Source organism: Acomys russatus, chromosome 32 (assembly GCF_903995435.1).
Source record: "Acomys russatus chromosome 32, mAcoRus1.1, whole genome shotgun sequence".
Lineage (NCBI taxonomy): Eukaryota > Metazoa > Chordata > Mammalia > Rodentia > Muridae > Acomys > Acomys russatus.
In genome coordinates, this window is record NC_067168.1 from 11,702,197 (window position 1) to 11,719,236 (window position 17,040).

Below are 17,040 nucleotides of genomic sequence, written 5' to 3' on the forward strand. Positions count from 1 at the left end.
CTGGACCTCCCATAGCAGCAGCACAGTGCTGGCTGTGACTGAAGTAGCTGATTCTGATTAAGGGCAGTTCCTACTTCCCAGTGGGTGGTGGCCCAATGCCTGGAAGTGGCATTTTGCCATCTTAGATCTGGTGTGCTGAGTGAAGGGTTGAGAATAAAAGACCCAGTTAAGTAACTTGCTTGACAGGTAAGATCAGTGGCGTTTGGTAAATGTCATATGTAAGGCAGCAGCCACTGCTGCATTCCACTCTGAAATAAAAAACCAAAGAAAACAGTAGCAGCCAGCATAGCTACATAGCCCAACACAGGGATGGGATGGGGCTGCTTAGTTCATGGCATTCTCAGGACCATCAATCTCCATTTTATTTTTTGTTGTGTTTTGTTTTGTTTGTTTTCTGTGGCTGGTCTCTCACTGAGCAGACTTGGCAGATTGATTGGCCAGCCCCAGGGATCTGCCTTTCTCTGCCATACTAGGGCCAAGGTTCACAAGTACAAACCACCACTTAGACTTCTCAGATGGGTTCTAGAGATTGAACCCCAACACTGCGCAGACTTGAGAGTTTGGACAATGAGCATTTTGCCAACTGCGCTAACTTTGCAGCACTACATTTTACTGGTACTTTACTGTATATAAAAAAATAAAGAATAAGCACTGTGTTGAGTATGTGTCAACATACTTAAATTTAGATTGGTTTTGTGTTCAGCCCCTACACTCGTGTATTTACCTGTGGGATAGGCTGTGCACAGCATGGGTAAGGCAGTGGCTCTTAGCATCAGAGGTGCCACTGGTGAAGGGTGAATGTGCTGCCTCATCTTGTCAACTGGATGCAAACTAGAGTCACCTGGGAAGAGGGAACCTCAATGGAGGAAGGGCTCTGGAGTGTTTTCTCAACTGCTAATTGAAGTAGGACCCAGCCCACTCAGGCAGGTGGTCCTGAGCTGTGTAAAAGAAGCTGAGCCAGTCCAAGGAAGCAAGCTGGTAAGCAGCATCCCTGAGGGTTTCTGCTTCAGCTCCTGTCTTGAGTGATGGGTTGTGGTTTTCTATTTAATCCTTGTAAGCATCCTCTAAACTGATTTGTTCTGCCCATTCTGTAGGTGAGCATATGAAGGCACAGGGTGGTCACATATGCTGAGAGCAGTCAGCTCATTGTCCTTTAGTTTTGTGTCCTATGCTTTCTTCATTGCCATGCTGCCCCCAGAAGAGCCCCTGACTGGATACTGGGAGAACGTGTGTTGTGCTGAACCATCAAGCTGACCAGAATAATTGCAGTGTGCAGGCTTGATCTTTACAATGGGATGGGGCAGCCGGAGTCCCCACTTGGCTGCTCAGCAGGTAGTTATAGGCACCATGTCCGTAGGGCAGGAGAAAGCAGTGGCTCTTCTTCGGGTGAAACTGGCAAATGCTGAAAGGGATGTGGTTGGAAACGGGAAGGTAAGGCTTCATAACAGTAATAGTGACTGCCACGTGGAGGAAGTACCACAGGGCCTTGTGCTTATTATTTGTAGTCCCTGAAGTGCAGAGATGCAATAGTCATTCCCGTTTCCTGTCTCTGTCCCAGTGGAGGAAGGGAGAATAGCTGAGCGGACAATTTAGTGTTTGTTGAGTGACAAGAAACTTAAATGTGTGATTTGCCTAAAATATGATTGTATTGCTGTGTGTGACAAAGCCAGGTAGAACTGACTTCGTGTGTCAAATTGGGAAGGGTGGGATGGGATGGAGGGGAGTGAGGTAAAGAGGGAGAAGAGAGATTGATAGGATCTCTGGAGCCCAGAGATGAGGTGAAGGGCAGAGATAATTTGATATACTGGGGCCTTTGAGCACTAGGTGATCTTCTGGGCTGGGTGGTGGTGGAGAGGGGCGCCCTCCTCTTTTCTACCTGGACCTTCAGTTCTGAGAGAATGAGTTTCCATGGCCTGATCACTACAACATCTGATGCCCTCTTCTGGCCTGCAGGTGTACATGCAGGCAGAGCACTGTGTACATAATAATAAATAAATCTAAAACAAACAACCAAACAAGAAACAGTAGTCAAGGGGCAGCCTGCAGTGGGAGTTCAATGCACGAGAGGAGGTAGAAAGTGGAGGCAGTCCAGGCTGTTGGTGAAGAAGGCCTGCAGGCATATGGGCAGCCTTGTAGTACAACAGGAAAGATGTGACCAACGTACCCGAGAAGGCAGGAGGAGGAGGGCAGGAATGATTACCGAAGAGCCTCCTCTGCTCCATTAACCGTTCAAGACTCTATTTATTTATTATATTTTATTAATTTATTCATATTACATCTCAATTGTTATCCCATCCCATGTATCCTCCCTTTCCTCCCTCCCTTCTGCTTTCCCCCTACTCCCCTCCCCTATGACTGTAACTGAGGGGGACCTCCTCCCCCTGTATATGATCATAGGGTATCAAGTCTCTTCTTGGTAGCCTGCTATCCTTGCTGAGTGCCACCAGGCCTCTCCATCCAGGGGATGTGGTCAAATACAGGGCACCAGAGTTTGTGTGAAAGTCAGACCCCACTCTCTACTCAACTGTGGAGAATGTCCTGTCCATTGGCTAGATCTGGGTAGGGGTTTGAAGTTTACTGCACATAATGTCCTTGGCTAGTGTCATAGTTTGAGCCGGACCCCTGGGCCCAGATCTGCCCATCACAATGTTCTTGTAGGTTTCTAGGACCCTCTGGATCCTTCTATTTCCCCATTCTCCCATGCTTCTCTCACCTAGTGTCCCAATAGGATGTCTTCCCCTCTGTCCCACTTTCCTGATAAGTGAAGACTTTGATGGGACATGCCCCTTCAGCTAGTGTGCAGATGTAAGTGAGTAACCGTTCAAGACTCTTGCGCTCTTATGTTCACCCATCTCTCTCTGTGGTCAAGTTTTTTACATGTAGTTTACTCTCAGAACTCGTTAAGCTTGAGAGAAGAAATTCATGTGATGCAAGTAAGCTGATGTCTGGAAATGGAACAGAAAGACCTGGCTTTGCGTCTTGGCTCTTGTGTCCCAACAGGCAAGGAGGCTGAGGGGGTCTTTCTCTCCCTGTATCTCACAGCTCCCAGTTCTAAAGCTGGTGGAGCTTGTTGAGGTCACAGCCACTGTTACTAGTAGGGATGCCATTTAAGTTCTGTGCAGTCATCGTTCTCTTGTCTTTGTGATTCCTCAACTTTAAATGAGCTGTTAGGGGTTAGCTGAGGGAAGAATCACTGTCACAGTCAGATAGCAGATACTGAATTAGGTTGGCCCCAGCCGTAGGAAGACCTGCCACTGACAGTGCTCATTAAAGCTAATTTGGACTGGATTCCATGATTGGATTATGGTCTGAAACCCTCTTTGTTGAGTTAACAGAGGTTTGGAGATTTTGAGCAAGTGTATTTTACATGCTGTGAGATGTCTGTGTCACAAAAACATAATATGATGGCCTCTCTTCCTGAGGCAAGGGAAGAAGTCCTGGTGTCCTGGCACCTCCTCTCATCACAGCAGCATTGTCGAGCAAGTCTCCTGGAGCTATGTGGGTGCTTCCTTCATCAGCGATTTTACCCTTGAAGTGTCCACAGCCCCCTGCTAGTCCCAGGTTTTCCCAGCTGTGAACTATTTGCCATCGACCTCGTGTTTGTTTGTTTGTTTTTCTCTCAAAGTAGATGTCAGCATGCATGTCTGTCAAAGACGACAGTGACAGCTGCGCATGCTTTCTGACGATGGGAGCCAGTTTCGTGAAGGAAGGAAATGATATAGTCTCAAATGCTGGATCGTTGCTGGCCTTGATGGCTCTGTGTTAGCTGCCTCACACCCGTGGGCACTTAAACAGAAGCAGTGTGTTCAGTCTGTGGGGGTTGTTGTGGCAACAAGTGAGTGCCCTCGGCATGGTGCTAGTTGGGTGCTGATCTTGAAGTCACACCAGCCACTGAACTGCTGCTCTGACATGGTTGTACTCAAGGACTGATGCTTTGATCAGACTTTCCATCTTGGTACTCACCGCGGCAGTACTGATATTTTGGGCTGGGTGGCTTTCCTGTGTGACAAGTATCCTGTGCATTCTAGACATAGAGCTATGTGTGTGTATTCTATCTGCTGGGTTTCCCAGTGCCAGAAAGCTAGCATATTTCCAGACTTACTGAAATGACCTCTGTAAGGTAAACCACCCCCTTCCTGTTGAGAAGTGCCCCTCCACCTGTAGGAACAGAGGACAAATAATAGTGCAATGGAAGAGGACTCAGGTTGTCTTAGAGTGAGCAAGCTGGGCTCAGTGATGCACCCATTACCATATTCCCAGTACCCCAGAGGCAGAGGCAGGAGGATCTTGAAGTTGAAAACATCTCGCTCAGCTTTCCAGCTCATAACATTGTCCTGGCTCTTGTAGAGGCTGCTGCTGTGGGCTGCAGGGGTGTAGATCCAGTGATTTCTTTTAGTTAGCTCTAATCTTGATTGAATGTGATCCTGAGCTTAGATTTACGTATGTTTTATTTTGTTTTGTTTTTAGTTGAGGTGTAATACACATACTGCAAAATTCACCTTTTAAAATTGGATATTTACATGGTTGGTAATGTGTTCACTGTGTTGTGCAACTATTTAATTCCAGAACATTTTCTCACCTCAGAGCGACAGACAGCTAGTGTTTTTACCAGTCACTCTCCTTTCCCTCCCTCCTCTTGCTCCTGGCAAATGCTGTCCTGCTTTCTGGCTCCCTGGCTGTCTTTTTCTGATATTTGGTTTGGGTACAGTCAGGCAGTGTGGGCCCTCTGTGTCTGGCTTCGTTCACTTAGCAGTGTGTTCAGGGTTCACCATGTTATAGAATATGCCAGCGTTCTTTCTGTGGCCAAATATATTAACATTATGTATGTCCATCCACCAGTTGATGAATATTTTGGGCTGTTTTCACTTGTGTGTGAGTCCTTGTGTGCACTTGTTTGTGGTATACTGACAAGTAGAGCTGTGGTTCCTAGGATGAGTCTGTGTTTTATGTTTTTCAGGCACTGCCAAATTGTTTTCAAAATCACTGTACTTTATAGTTGCATTGGCAGGGTGGGGGTCCCCCTTCTCTGTGCTTCTGTGTCTTTGCCAATTCCAGTTCTCAGTTGTATGTTTGTCCTTTCTTTTTCATGAGACAAGGTCCCATGTAGCTTAAGCTGGCCTTCAACTACCAGTCATGTCCTCCCTTTTAATACTTTGTGAGGTGAGTGTGATAACCACTACACTGCAAAAACACCTAGTCTTTTGATATTGTAACATATAGTTGTCCTCCACAGAGTGCACGATCAAGAATCACAAAATCAAGTTTTAAAAAATGCTCATGTTCTAAGTAAACTTAGGATTATGTGTTGGGCATCTTCATGGCTGTTCTTGGGGCATGTGACCTGGGAGTCACAGGTTCAACATGTGTGTAGACCTTATAGATGAAGATAGTCTTGATCTCCTGATGCTCCTGCTTCTGCCTCCCAAATGCTGAGATCACAGGCCTGAGCAACCACACCTGGCCTCGTCTTCCGGATTTTAGCCTGATTTGGGGAGAGGGATGCCAGTGTGACTTTTGAGTTGAATTGGTCTTCCTAATGAGCAATAAAGTTTTTCGTTTTTTAAAGAAGTGCTTTTGCTTGTTATTCTGCATTTATTTATTTATTTATTTATTTATTTATGAAAAGCTCTCTTGTAGTCCCAAGTTTTCAGTTTCTTTCTTTCTTTCTTTCTTTCTTTCTTTCTTTCTTTCTTTCTTTCTTTCTTTTATATAACAAACACAGGGTTCTGCATTATGGGCTCAGAATTTCAGATCACAATCCTTCCTGATGGAACAGGATAGGAGGGTGATCCTGAGCTTCAGGGGCAATGGGCTTATAAAGGGAAGCGGGGGTGTGGGGTGGGGGGTGTGGTTCTTCCATTCACACAAGCCATTGTGAATAGTGGGCCAAACCTGTAAGAGAGCCATGGTTTGAAGTTATTCAAGTTAGTGAGTTCCTATGTGGTTATGGATACTCTTATTTCCTAGTGTTTGTATTTAGTATGCAGAGTGAGTGTGCGGCCATGATCCTTCCTCCTGAACAACTCATGATCTGATTGTGGAAAAAAGAAGGCAAAAATCAAGGGCAGAGTGGGGTCATGTGGAAGCTAAGCATAAACTGAGCTGTCCTCTAGTTAAGTCACTTGAGCCACAGAAAATGTGTCTTTTGAGTTAATATCCCAGCTGTTTTTAAGATCTTAGAAATGTTTAAGCATGTCTGTAATCCCAGCACTCGGGAGGCAGAGGCAGGTGAATCTCTGAGTTTGAGGCCAGCCTGGTTTACAAAGCAAGTCCAGTCCAACCGAGGCTACACAGAGAACCCTGCTTCAAACAACAAAACAAAACAAAAACAAAGAAAAAAAAATGTTTAAACAAAAGGTTCCAGTGGAAAACTTGAAGACGCTCTCCCCACCAAATATTTTATATTAGCTTGTGGATTGGAATGGATGCTGTCTGCTCAGTTCTTCCTGCCACAGAAATGGGTGTGACTTGCCTGCCTTACCATGGCCGTTTCCCTTTTCTGCTTGTATTCTGTGTGTTAAGAGGAGAGAGGACGCATTATGTGTTTAGTCTCACGTTGACCTTTTTCTAGTGAGTTCCTGGTTCTAGGAGATAATTAACAGAGATGCGATGATTAATAATTGACCCTTTGAATCTTGTGTCCATTAAAAAAAAGAAGCCATCCTGTTAATGAGGTGCAGTCTCTGTATTAGGTTCAGAAAGCCTGGCAAGGTCCCATTGACCCTCAGTGCTTAACACCCAAGTGCCTGCATGTTGGCCTGGCATTTGGGCAGTCTGACTGCTTCTGGGCTATCTGTGCGGTTTTCTCTCACCATAAATAGACCAGGCTCCTCTTCCTCCTCCCTGGAGGATGCCATGGCCCTCTCTGCCCTGTCTGTGAGCTCTCTGTGTGGCATCCAGTCCCATTCCCTCCTCTCGTCAAAGCAGAGTGTGGGGCTATTTTCCCATGGCTCCCTCTTCTCCTCTCAGTCCACCTTGCCACCCATGGGGTACCTCTCAGGGCCTGCTACCTGTGATTTATTGGAATTTTAAGTTCTTCTGGGTCAGGGACTGGTCAGTGTCTCTTTTGTTCATGCAACTTTTCTATCAGAGAACTTGCCATTTGAGTGGATACAAGGACATTGTTTCTGAAACATTGTATTATGAATAAAAAGCTAATCAAGAGTTTATGAACACTTCAGAGAACAACAGGAGTGAATTTACAAATACAGTTTGCTTTGAAACGTAAAAGCCTTGGGGACATGAATTGTTTTCTTAAATAAATGGCTTGAAGAATCTGATATGAAGACAATATATTACAGTATTACTTTTATTTGAGTGTCAGTCTTCTAGAACTCCCATGCAGGGTAAAGTTGGAGGTGTGGAAGGGAGGCGGTTGACTTCACTGTCCTCAGGCCTGCCTGCTCAGCTGCCCAGGACGATGCCCTGGCTTACACTGTAATGACAGGGAGAGTGTTCAGAGCTGCTGCTGAGTCAGACAATCACTGAGAACTGGCAGCTGCCTTCTAAGGGCAGACCTGTAGAATTCTAGGCCAGTGTGGATAGTAAAGCAACAGATTTTTACATAATAAATGGTCTCTGAGAAAGTCAGCATGCCCCATCAAAGTATATAAAAAAATCCTGCCTGTTCCAGATTAAATCAGGTTGGGTGTATTTGGGTTCAGCATACTTGGCTCAACAAATAGAGAACATATGTGGTGTATTTTGGAAAGATTTTTTTTCAACTCAGAATGTAAAGTAAAATAGAACAATACTTCTGTGGCTAGATGAGTAAGCATGAGAAAGCCCCAGTCTCTAGTTCCTGGAGAAAGCAGCTAGTTTGTTCTTCTTCTTTTTTTTTTTCCCCCAATTTTTTTACTAAGTATTTTTACATACATATATTATTATTATACATATATACAATAAACTACCTACAGCAAGAAGAGCCACGAAACAATCAGGAATTATATATATGTTACATTCATAGTGTTTTGGCTATTTGTATTTGCAAGCCTCCAAGAAAACATCTTTCCTTTCTGATGAGGTTGAAGACCAGATTGTTTAGTTTTACAATGAAGCTAGTTTGTTCTTGACTCAGCCAAGATGGAGCCTCTTCCTTTCAGCCTTGGGTTGTAATGCCTGTAGACACACTCCCTCTTTGTCTGGAGGCAGTTCGTCTTCAGAACAACTTCCTCTTGTTGTGTTTCTGATGCTGGTTTGTATTCTTTGCTCACTCCTCACTAGGTTCAATGTCCCTCATGTAGTTTCCTCTTCAGGTATATGCCTTTCTGCTGGCTTGGCCTGCTCGGTCAGTGAACCCAGTACTATCAAGTGTTTTTGCACTCGAGCTTTCTTTATTTCCTAGGGGGACAAATGGCACATCCTAGGAGCTCATCAACAGCTGCGAGTCTTGATTCTGAAGACATGGATGTTTTCTTCCCTGCCTTCTCCCCACTGTCTCTCTCTCTCTCTTTTGTTAGTTTTAATTTTTCTCCTCTTTTGAGTCAAAATGGGTTGGAGAACTCTAAGGCTGAAGATGGAGTGAAGTTAAGTCCTTGCAAGTCAAAGGTGCTTACCATGTCCACCTGGGATGCAGAAGTTAAAAGTTGCCTGTGGAGCTGGGCGTGGTGGTGCATGCCTTTAATCCTAGCACTCAGGAGGCAGGCAGATCAATGTGAGTTCGAGGCCAGCCTGGTCTACAAAGTGAGTCCAGGACAGCCAAGGCTAACACAGAGAAACCCTGTCTCAAAAAACCAAAACCAAAACAAACAAAACAAAAACAAAAACACAAAACAAAAGTTGCCTGTGGGTAGAGCAGTTTCCTGCAGAGATTTGAGCTGGGCATCAGAGCTCCTGGAGGAATTTTCCTTATGAATGAAACATCTGGTGCCCAGTTGAGGTGGATGGTTGTCCTTTTCCCTGGAGAAGCAATACTAGCTGGGTATGGTAGTGTCGTCACTGATGCCACCACTCAGAAGACTGAGGCAGGGGAATGGTGTGTCCAAGCCAGACTGGGCTCCCTTAAAGTGCGCGTGCGTGCACACACATACACACACACACACACACACACACACACACACACACACACACACACACACACACAAAGGGGATTAATCACACATACACAAAACCCACCCTAGACCACCCCACCCCACACAGTGACCTGAGGAGGGAGGAAGAAACTGATAAGCTGATGGTGGCCAACCCTGGACATACGCCTGTTCTGTACAGTATGGGTTAGAACATCTACACGTTGGCGTGTTAATTTATGCCTGCTGTGGAAGTGTGAACAGATCATGGCCTGTAATTGCCGTATATATACTATAATCATGAAATGATCAGCTGTCCCCCCCTCCTTACCTTTCCAGTCACTCTTTACACAGTTTCCAGTTGACTGATGGAGACGTGGGGTAGCAAAACCACACCTCAAGTTTTTGAGGCTGTTGCCTTGGGCACTGTAACATGCTGTGGAAAATACCATCGTCGTCAGCAGGATTTCCTCCCAGGGCCAGGGTTTTGACGGTCTTAGCAGATTCTGCTGGAACAGCTTTTCCACACAGTGTCCTCTAATTAACAGGAAGCACATGTATGACTTGTATATAATTTGCAGAGAGAATCTCGCCAAAGAGTGCCATTGTAAATTCATATTTTATGCTTGGCTGACTTTTTTCTTTAGGAAGTAAACATGTAATCTTGACAGAAAATGTAAAAACAGTAAAAGCCAACCCACCCACAGCTTTCTTTTCATGTTTCTGCTAATGTCGCGTCGCCAAATGATCCAGGTTTCAGAGAAAGTGGAGACCAAACACACTGCAGCCAGAGGTGCGAAAGGAGACATACAGATGGGAGGCGTGTGGGGGGCCAGCAACAGTAAGAGCACCCCTCATAGACCCTCAGGGTACACAGGTGACAGTGTTGACCCCTTTTATCCAGAGGAGCTTATGGTTCAATTGGGGGAAGGGGCCAGAGGCAAACCAGTGTTACTCAGCAGTCAGACAGACTGTATGCCATTAAATGCCAGGTCACGGTGACTGTGGTTGTAATAGTCTGTTGAAGAAGGTGATCTAGCTGGTAGAGTCAACGTAAGTAAAGTTTTCACCCTCACTGTTCAACTTCAGACTAGGGAGTTCTTTCAGGGACTAGCCTGCGCATGGTAACAATTGCAGTATGACAACCAAAACTTCCGTTGGACATGGCCACATATCTCGTGGAGAATAAGGTCACCAGGGACCATGCACTAGGGCCGCCTGAGGGACCCAGTGCTTTTGGGACTGAGCCATGAGGAATAAAAGAGAAGAAAGAATGGGTGATAAAGGAGGGGGTGTAGTTGGAGGAACCATCCAAGGGAAGACACAGAGGAATGCCCGACCAGTCGTCCCTAGGAGGTGAGGGTGAAGATGATAAGTGTGGCAGCTGAGGAGAATCTCTTGGAAACGTTCGTAGCAACTCTACAGGGTAATTTTATGTTTCTCAACTGGAGTGATGGAAACTGGCAGCTTCTATTGGGTTTCCTTTGTTACTTCATGTTTCTAGGCTTCCTTTTTCTTGTTTTAGAAAAGTATGGTTGTGTGGCATATGGGAGTATTCTAACATAAACACCAGCAAGCTGGTCCTCTGTCACTGAGACTCCCGAGTCTATGCTGGCCTGGATCTTACTTAGGTGCTCAGGAAGGAAGGAAGGGAGGGGAGGAGGAAAGAAGGAAGATAGATGGGAAGGAAGAAGGAAGGAAGGAAGGAAGGAAGGAAAATAAATGGGAAGGAAGGAAGATGAGTAAGGTCCAGTCTGAATGGAGCCAGGAGCTGGAGAGGTGTCAGGTTGTTCATGGGCTTGGTACATTTTGTGCCACAATTTTAGTAAGTGTTTTCAGGATGAGTAAATGCCTGGGGAACCTCCAAGCAGAGGAGAATGGACCTAGAGCAAAGGAAGGGTCCTTTCTTGGGTGACATTTTGACAATGGGAATTACTTTGCTAATAATGCCAATTAGTCACTCTGGTTTTAGTTTTTTGGTCATCTTGATATATCCACATAAAACCCCTTTCTCTTTATTCTTTTTATGTGCTTCCAGTCCTGAGTGCTGGAACTTGATTCCAGGGTTTTGTGCATGCTAGCCAAGTGCCTTACCACTCATCTGTGTCTTCAGGCCTTGGGGTAGGTTTTGTGTGTGTGTGTGTGTGTGTGTGTGTGTGTGTGTGTGTGTGTGCGCGCGCGTGCGTGTGTGTTTGTGTTTCATACATGCGTGTACATTTATACACACAGGTCCATTCACTGAGATTGAAGGAGGACCTTGAGAGGGCTCTGTCTGTCTCAGTCCTATTCCCTGGAGAAGGGTGTCTCATTGGTCCTGGAGCTTGCTGTTCAGGGCTAGTCTGGTGGCCAACAAGCTCCAATGACCCTTCTTTCTTTCCTTATTGCTGCACTGGTGTTTTAGGCATATGCAGCCATGCCTGGCTTTTTATGAACCCATTGGGCCTTCTCCCTAGAAACACTTTCTAGTTGCTTTCTCTTGAACTGTAAGTTTGGACTTTGAATAATTGCCCATTTGAAACTGTGATTTATTCATTTTAGCGCATAGGTGTTACTTTGTGTCATGTATCCTTGCACCTTGAGGCTGCAAACACTTTTTATGTGGTGCACAGTAACTTTGGTGATGCCTGTAGCAAAAAAGGAGAGCATTTTGTTCGTTTCTGTTCTCTGTGAGGAGGTAAAATATGATCTTAATTTTTCTTCAGTACTAGCTGTGCAGTAGTGTCAGATTGATTGGCCGATGGACATAGACCTGAACTAGCCTGTGACTTGTTTTTTCCCTTTCTTCCCTCTAGACTCTGTCCTCTGCTACTTTTTCTTCTGGAACAAAATGTAGTGCTGTTCAGAAAAAAGATACCAGAGCTTTGTACTGAAACCAAATCAGAGATGAGTAAGATGGAATGATTCAGTAATAAATGCAAGACAGTAATGATGACATTTTCGTGTAATGGCAGAACTGAGGAGTTTGGAGTTTTTGAGTTTGAGAGAGCCTAGGCTACAAAGCCAGACCTTTAACAAAACTGCAAACCAAATAACTAAGTATAGTAGATAATAGATTTTCATTTCAATGGAATTAAAAGTGAAGACAGCAGTGTCTTCAAACACTGTAGAATGCAGCAGTTGCCTTTTAAAACATACAACACGAACTTCTAGACGTAAGGGAGAAAATGTGACTGATGGTCAAGGTCAAACCGTGGGTCTGGAGCTCAGTGATAGAGCTCTTGTCCGGCCACGCTCCAGGCCCTGGGCTTGCTGTCCAGCACACAGATAGGGAGAGAGTAAGAGTGGGCAAGAAGGGGGAAAGGAGGGGTGTGAAGAGTAACATCACCCAGATGATGAAATTGAAGGGGCTTACCTCTAGTTTGGGGAGCCATGCGATCTTCCAGGACTGTGCACCCTGGGTACAATTCAGGGAAAACCTATGTCCCCTGACACCATGATTATCTTAAGGTGGGCACTGTCACTGTCTCTAGTTGTCATCATGCAGTAGGATGGCAGCACTTACATCTCCTTTCCAACTAGGCTTTATAAGGTACCTGTTGCCCAGCCTGTCCATCCCTCTCACACCATCCCCCCCAGTTCTGACGGCTACTTTTCTGCTCTCAGCTTGTGTGCAGTCAGTTTTTTTAGAGTCTGTATTGAGAGAGACCATGAGGTACTTGTTTTCGTGCCTCACTTATTTCACTCAGCATAATGACCTCCACTGAGGCATGCTATTGAAATGACAGGATCCCATCTCTTTCTGTGGCACAGTTGTATTCTAGTGTGTGTATAAATCACATTTTCATTCATTCAGTCACCCGCCAATGTGTACTTCATTAGAAATCAGAGTGGCATGTTTGAGAAAGGAGCTGACATGAAGTTACAGTTCACAGTAAGCTTTATTCTGATTGGAAAAAAAACAAGCCTCCTGATCACGGGGACTATGATGTGGACTTGAGGTGGAAGCACAGTTAGGAGGGATGGAGGACCGGATCAGAGCCAGGTGATGTGATAGGGCTTAAAAGGAAGGAGAGGGTTTTCTTAACACATGGAAAGGAGCTTAAGAGAGACAGTGTGAAGTAAGAGAGTAAGCCACACAGGCGCCATAGACAGGGTGGAGGGAGGGGGGTTGGGAGGTGGGGGGTGCTAAAGGGGAAAAAGAACACTCAGAAAACCCGTGAACAGAGGGGATGTTCTGGCATTTATAGGTTTTGGCAGAGTTTTGGTGGGAAGTTTCACACTACATGATTTAGTCTGACACAGCCTGTGGAACACACAAGAGCCAGGACAGTCCATTTACCTTGCAGTTTCAAGGGTGAGGCGCTGCAAGGCCACAGCACAGCACAGGCTTTGAACTGTCCAGAGAGACTTACCTTGTATTCTGTGTCTGGTGAGTTCAGTCTTACATGCTTGTAAGATCACCCCATCCCCATTCCTCCTATTGTTTTCATGACGTCTGGTTAATGATGCCTTGTGTGTTTCCTGGTCAAATTTGCATACGCTTTGAGTATTCACTTATTCCTTGCTACCATCTCAAAAGTAATTTCTTGAAGTGATACACAGTGCTTTAGGCTTTGTATCTTCACGTGACATTAACTCACACACTGAGTTTTTCTGGTAAGTTACATCGGTAGCCATTCTGTCTTTTTTCTTGTCAGATGAGAGAGGTGATAGGCGACTGAGTCCTTACAGGTATAAGGTGGATGGCTGACTTCAGGGCTGTGGTCCAGGCCTTGACAATGTCACATCCATTCTTTCTGCAGTACCTCACATGCAGAAGTGTAGCCTTGGCTGTCCTGGACTCACTTTTGTAGACCAGGCTGGCCTTGAACTCACAAAGATCCGCCTGACTTTGCCTCCCAGAGTGCTTGGATTATAGGTGTGCAGCACTGTACCTGGTGAGAAGCTTTATTCTTTTGTCCACTTCTGTTTCAGTTTTTTGCTAGTCAACTTAAGAACATCCTGTGTTCTGGAACTAGGAACGCTCCCTCATCCCCCACCTAACCTTCAATCCCTCACATCCATTGTAGTTAGCTAGTGTGCATGCATGCTCGCGCTCCCTGCCCCCCCCCCCCACTCAAAGGCAGCCTTTTGTGCCCTTCCTTTTCCAATAAAGCTCTAGAGTGAGATCCATTTCATGGTGTGATTTTGTGGCAGTCCCTGGGCCTCTAATCTCCAGAATACCCTTTTGCAACAAAACCCTTCCAGTTTCTGTCATGTGCTTCTTTTCCTTGTGACTCTGCACTGTTACAAACAACGCCAGTGGGGGTAACCCCAGATATGGCCTACTATCCTTATTCCTACTTGAGATACATAAAAAGGCCTTAGTTAGTCAAGCATCCATTCTAGATTAAAGGAAAGGAGACTGTGTGTTTGACCTGTGGGAGTAGGTGAAATAAAGACCTATTACATCAAACACCTACAGCCTTTTAAACCATCTAGTGAAGAACCAGCCTGCCTCCATCTTAGTCTTAAAAGCCATCTTATAGAAAAGACAAACTAGGTCCATCCCTGTTTATGACTAAACCTCTGTTTCTCAAGGATAGGGCTATGCCCCACCCATAACCTTAATACAAATGGTTCTGTTCTGCCTGTTCCAGGAATGACAACCTCATCTTTGTTTCAGAAAGTTGTTCGTAGCCATCTTACTACCCTACCTTTGTTTCAAGAGGTCACATGACCACCTATGACTATCTTACCATGACTGCCTTGTTACACACTCTTTATAACCATGTCTTTGTCTCAAGAGGTCCACAGGACTAAGACTAACATGTAGGCTTATGCTCTGTTCCTGTAACCCCACCGATTTTGCCTGTCAAATCGCCCACTTGGAAACCCCTTACCCCTGAGCTATAAAAAGTCTTGTCTTTCTCAATCCGATGCTGAACTCTCAAACCCTGCCTTAGGAAGAGGCAACCCATGTACATGAGTAAACAAGTTTGCTTTAGTTAATTGTGTGTTTTAATTAATTTGGCCATGATGATTTGGGTCAGTGGTCTTTCAACTCCCATCTTTGGGATTAACGCCAGAAGTCACTGGATGGTTCTACACAAGATCACATCTTGGGCAAAGAAAGAAAAGCAAGCATTCTTGAATGAAACAAACAGTCCAGTGGAATCTTTACTGTCACCTTTCTTTTTATTTTATTTTATTTTTTTAATTAATTTATTCTTGTTACATCTCAATGGTTATCCCATCCCTTGTATCCTCCCATTCTTCCCTCCCTCCCATTTTCCCCTTACTCCCCTCCCCTATGACTGTTCCTGAGGGGGATTACCTCCCCCTGTATATGCTCATAGGGTATCAAGTCTCTTCTTGGTAACCTGCTGTCCTTCCTCTGAGCGCCACCAGGTCTCCCCCTCCAGGGGACATGGTCAAATGTGAGGCACCAGAGTACGTGAGAAAGTCATATCCCACTCTCCACTCAACTGTGGAGAATGTTCTGACCGTTGGCTAGATCTGGGTAGGGGTTTAAAGTTTACCGCCTCTTCTGTCCTTGGCTGGTGCCTTAGTTTGAGCGGGACCCCTGGGCCCAAATCTGCCTCTCATAATGTTCTACTTGTAGATTTCTAGGACCCTCTGGATTCTTCTACTTTGCTATTCTCCCATGCTTCTCTCATGTAGAGTCCCAATAGGATGTCTTCCCCTCTGTCCCAGTTTCCTGGTAAGTGAAGGCTTTCGTGGGACATGCCCCTTGGGCTAGTATGCAGATATAAGTGAGTATATACCATTTGAGTCTTTCTGCTTCTGGGTTAACTCACTCATTATGATCATTTCTAGCTCAATCCATTTATCCACAATTTTCGGGAATTCCTTATTTTTAATAGCTGAGTAGTATTCCATAGTGTATATGTACCACAGTTTCTTTATCCACTCTTCTACTGAGGGACACTTAGGCTGTTTCCATGTTCTGGCTATTATGAATAAGGCTGCTATGAACATGGTTGAGCAAATTTTCTTGTTGTGTGCTGGAGCATCTTCTGGGTATATTCCAAGGAGTGGAATAGCGAGGATGTGGGGAGAGAGGAACACTCCTTCATTGCTGGTGAGAATGTAAACTAGTACAGCCACTTTGGAAATCTATCTGGTGCTCTCTCAGAAAAATGGGACTAGGGCTTCCTCAAGGCCCGGATATTCTACTGTCACCTTTCTATCATTGACAGTGAGAAGGTCCGGGGCTCATCTCACACTTTCGGCCACTGAGGCTGGGAGAGAAGCTAAGTAATTTTCCTAACACTCCTACCCGGCAGGACTCTGATTACAACCAGGCCAGTCTGTTCCTGCCCTGCCCCCCCACCTCAGCCCCCAGGTCTTCCTTGTCCTCTGTGTGTGCTTAATTTGTCTGTAATTAAACTTGCTTGCCCACAATTGTATACATTAAATCTCAATTTAAAAAACAAAACCAAACCACATGTCACTCAAATTGATTATGCCTTCCTATTTACAAGTGAGTCCCATGGAGGCACATCAGCTCACACACTTGGAATTTAAACAAGAGGTGACATGTTGGAAGCCTGTGGACAGGGCTGCTTAGTCATACAAATTAACTAGCATCCTCCCGGGAAAGAACTAATCCTACAAGAGAGTGGCGGCATGAAAGTTTATTTGGAGGCCACTGCCACAGACTAGGGTGTAAGCCTGGGTCAGGGGCAGTGTGATTTATTTAGCCTGTCTTCTGATTCACTCCCTAGAGGTTGTCAGGGCCTGTAAAAGCCACAAGCATCTTTACTTAGATTTCCATGGGTCACTGAGTGACCATGCCATGTCAGCAAAGACTGCAGCACAAGTCCAGACAGCTCACTGCTGAGACACTTGGGGTGTACCATTAACACTGAGGTGCAGGCATTGGGGTCCTCTGCAGATCTAGGGGTGTATAACCAAAGGGAAAGTTTTGCCACGAGTGGCCAGGAAGGTTGTCATCAGTCATGTCTGAGGACTTTGCTTCAGAGTCTGGAAGTGTTTGGGGAAGTGGCCAAGCGTGACAGAGTCCCAGACTAGGAGTGAGAAGCAGACACAACAAAGCAACATCCTTGCCTGATTTTCACTTAGCATC

General features: G+C 45.3%; 1 protein-coding gene across 1 annotated transcript in view; it reads left to right on the forward strand.

Moving 5' to 3' along the window:
• Positions 1-1,347: 1,347 nt before the first annotated feature.
• Sh3bgrl2 (SH3 domain binding glutamate rich protein like 2) overlaps positions 1,348-17,040 on the forward strand; it is a 40,399-nt gene continuing 24,706 nt past the window's right edge. Inside the window, exon 1 of the mRNA XM_051139967.1 lies at positions 1,348-1,431. Coding sequence (XP_050995924.1) covers positions 1,348-1,431 — 84 coding nt within the window. The remainder of the gene's footprint in view (positions 1,432-17,040) is intronic.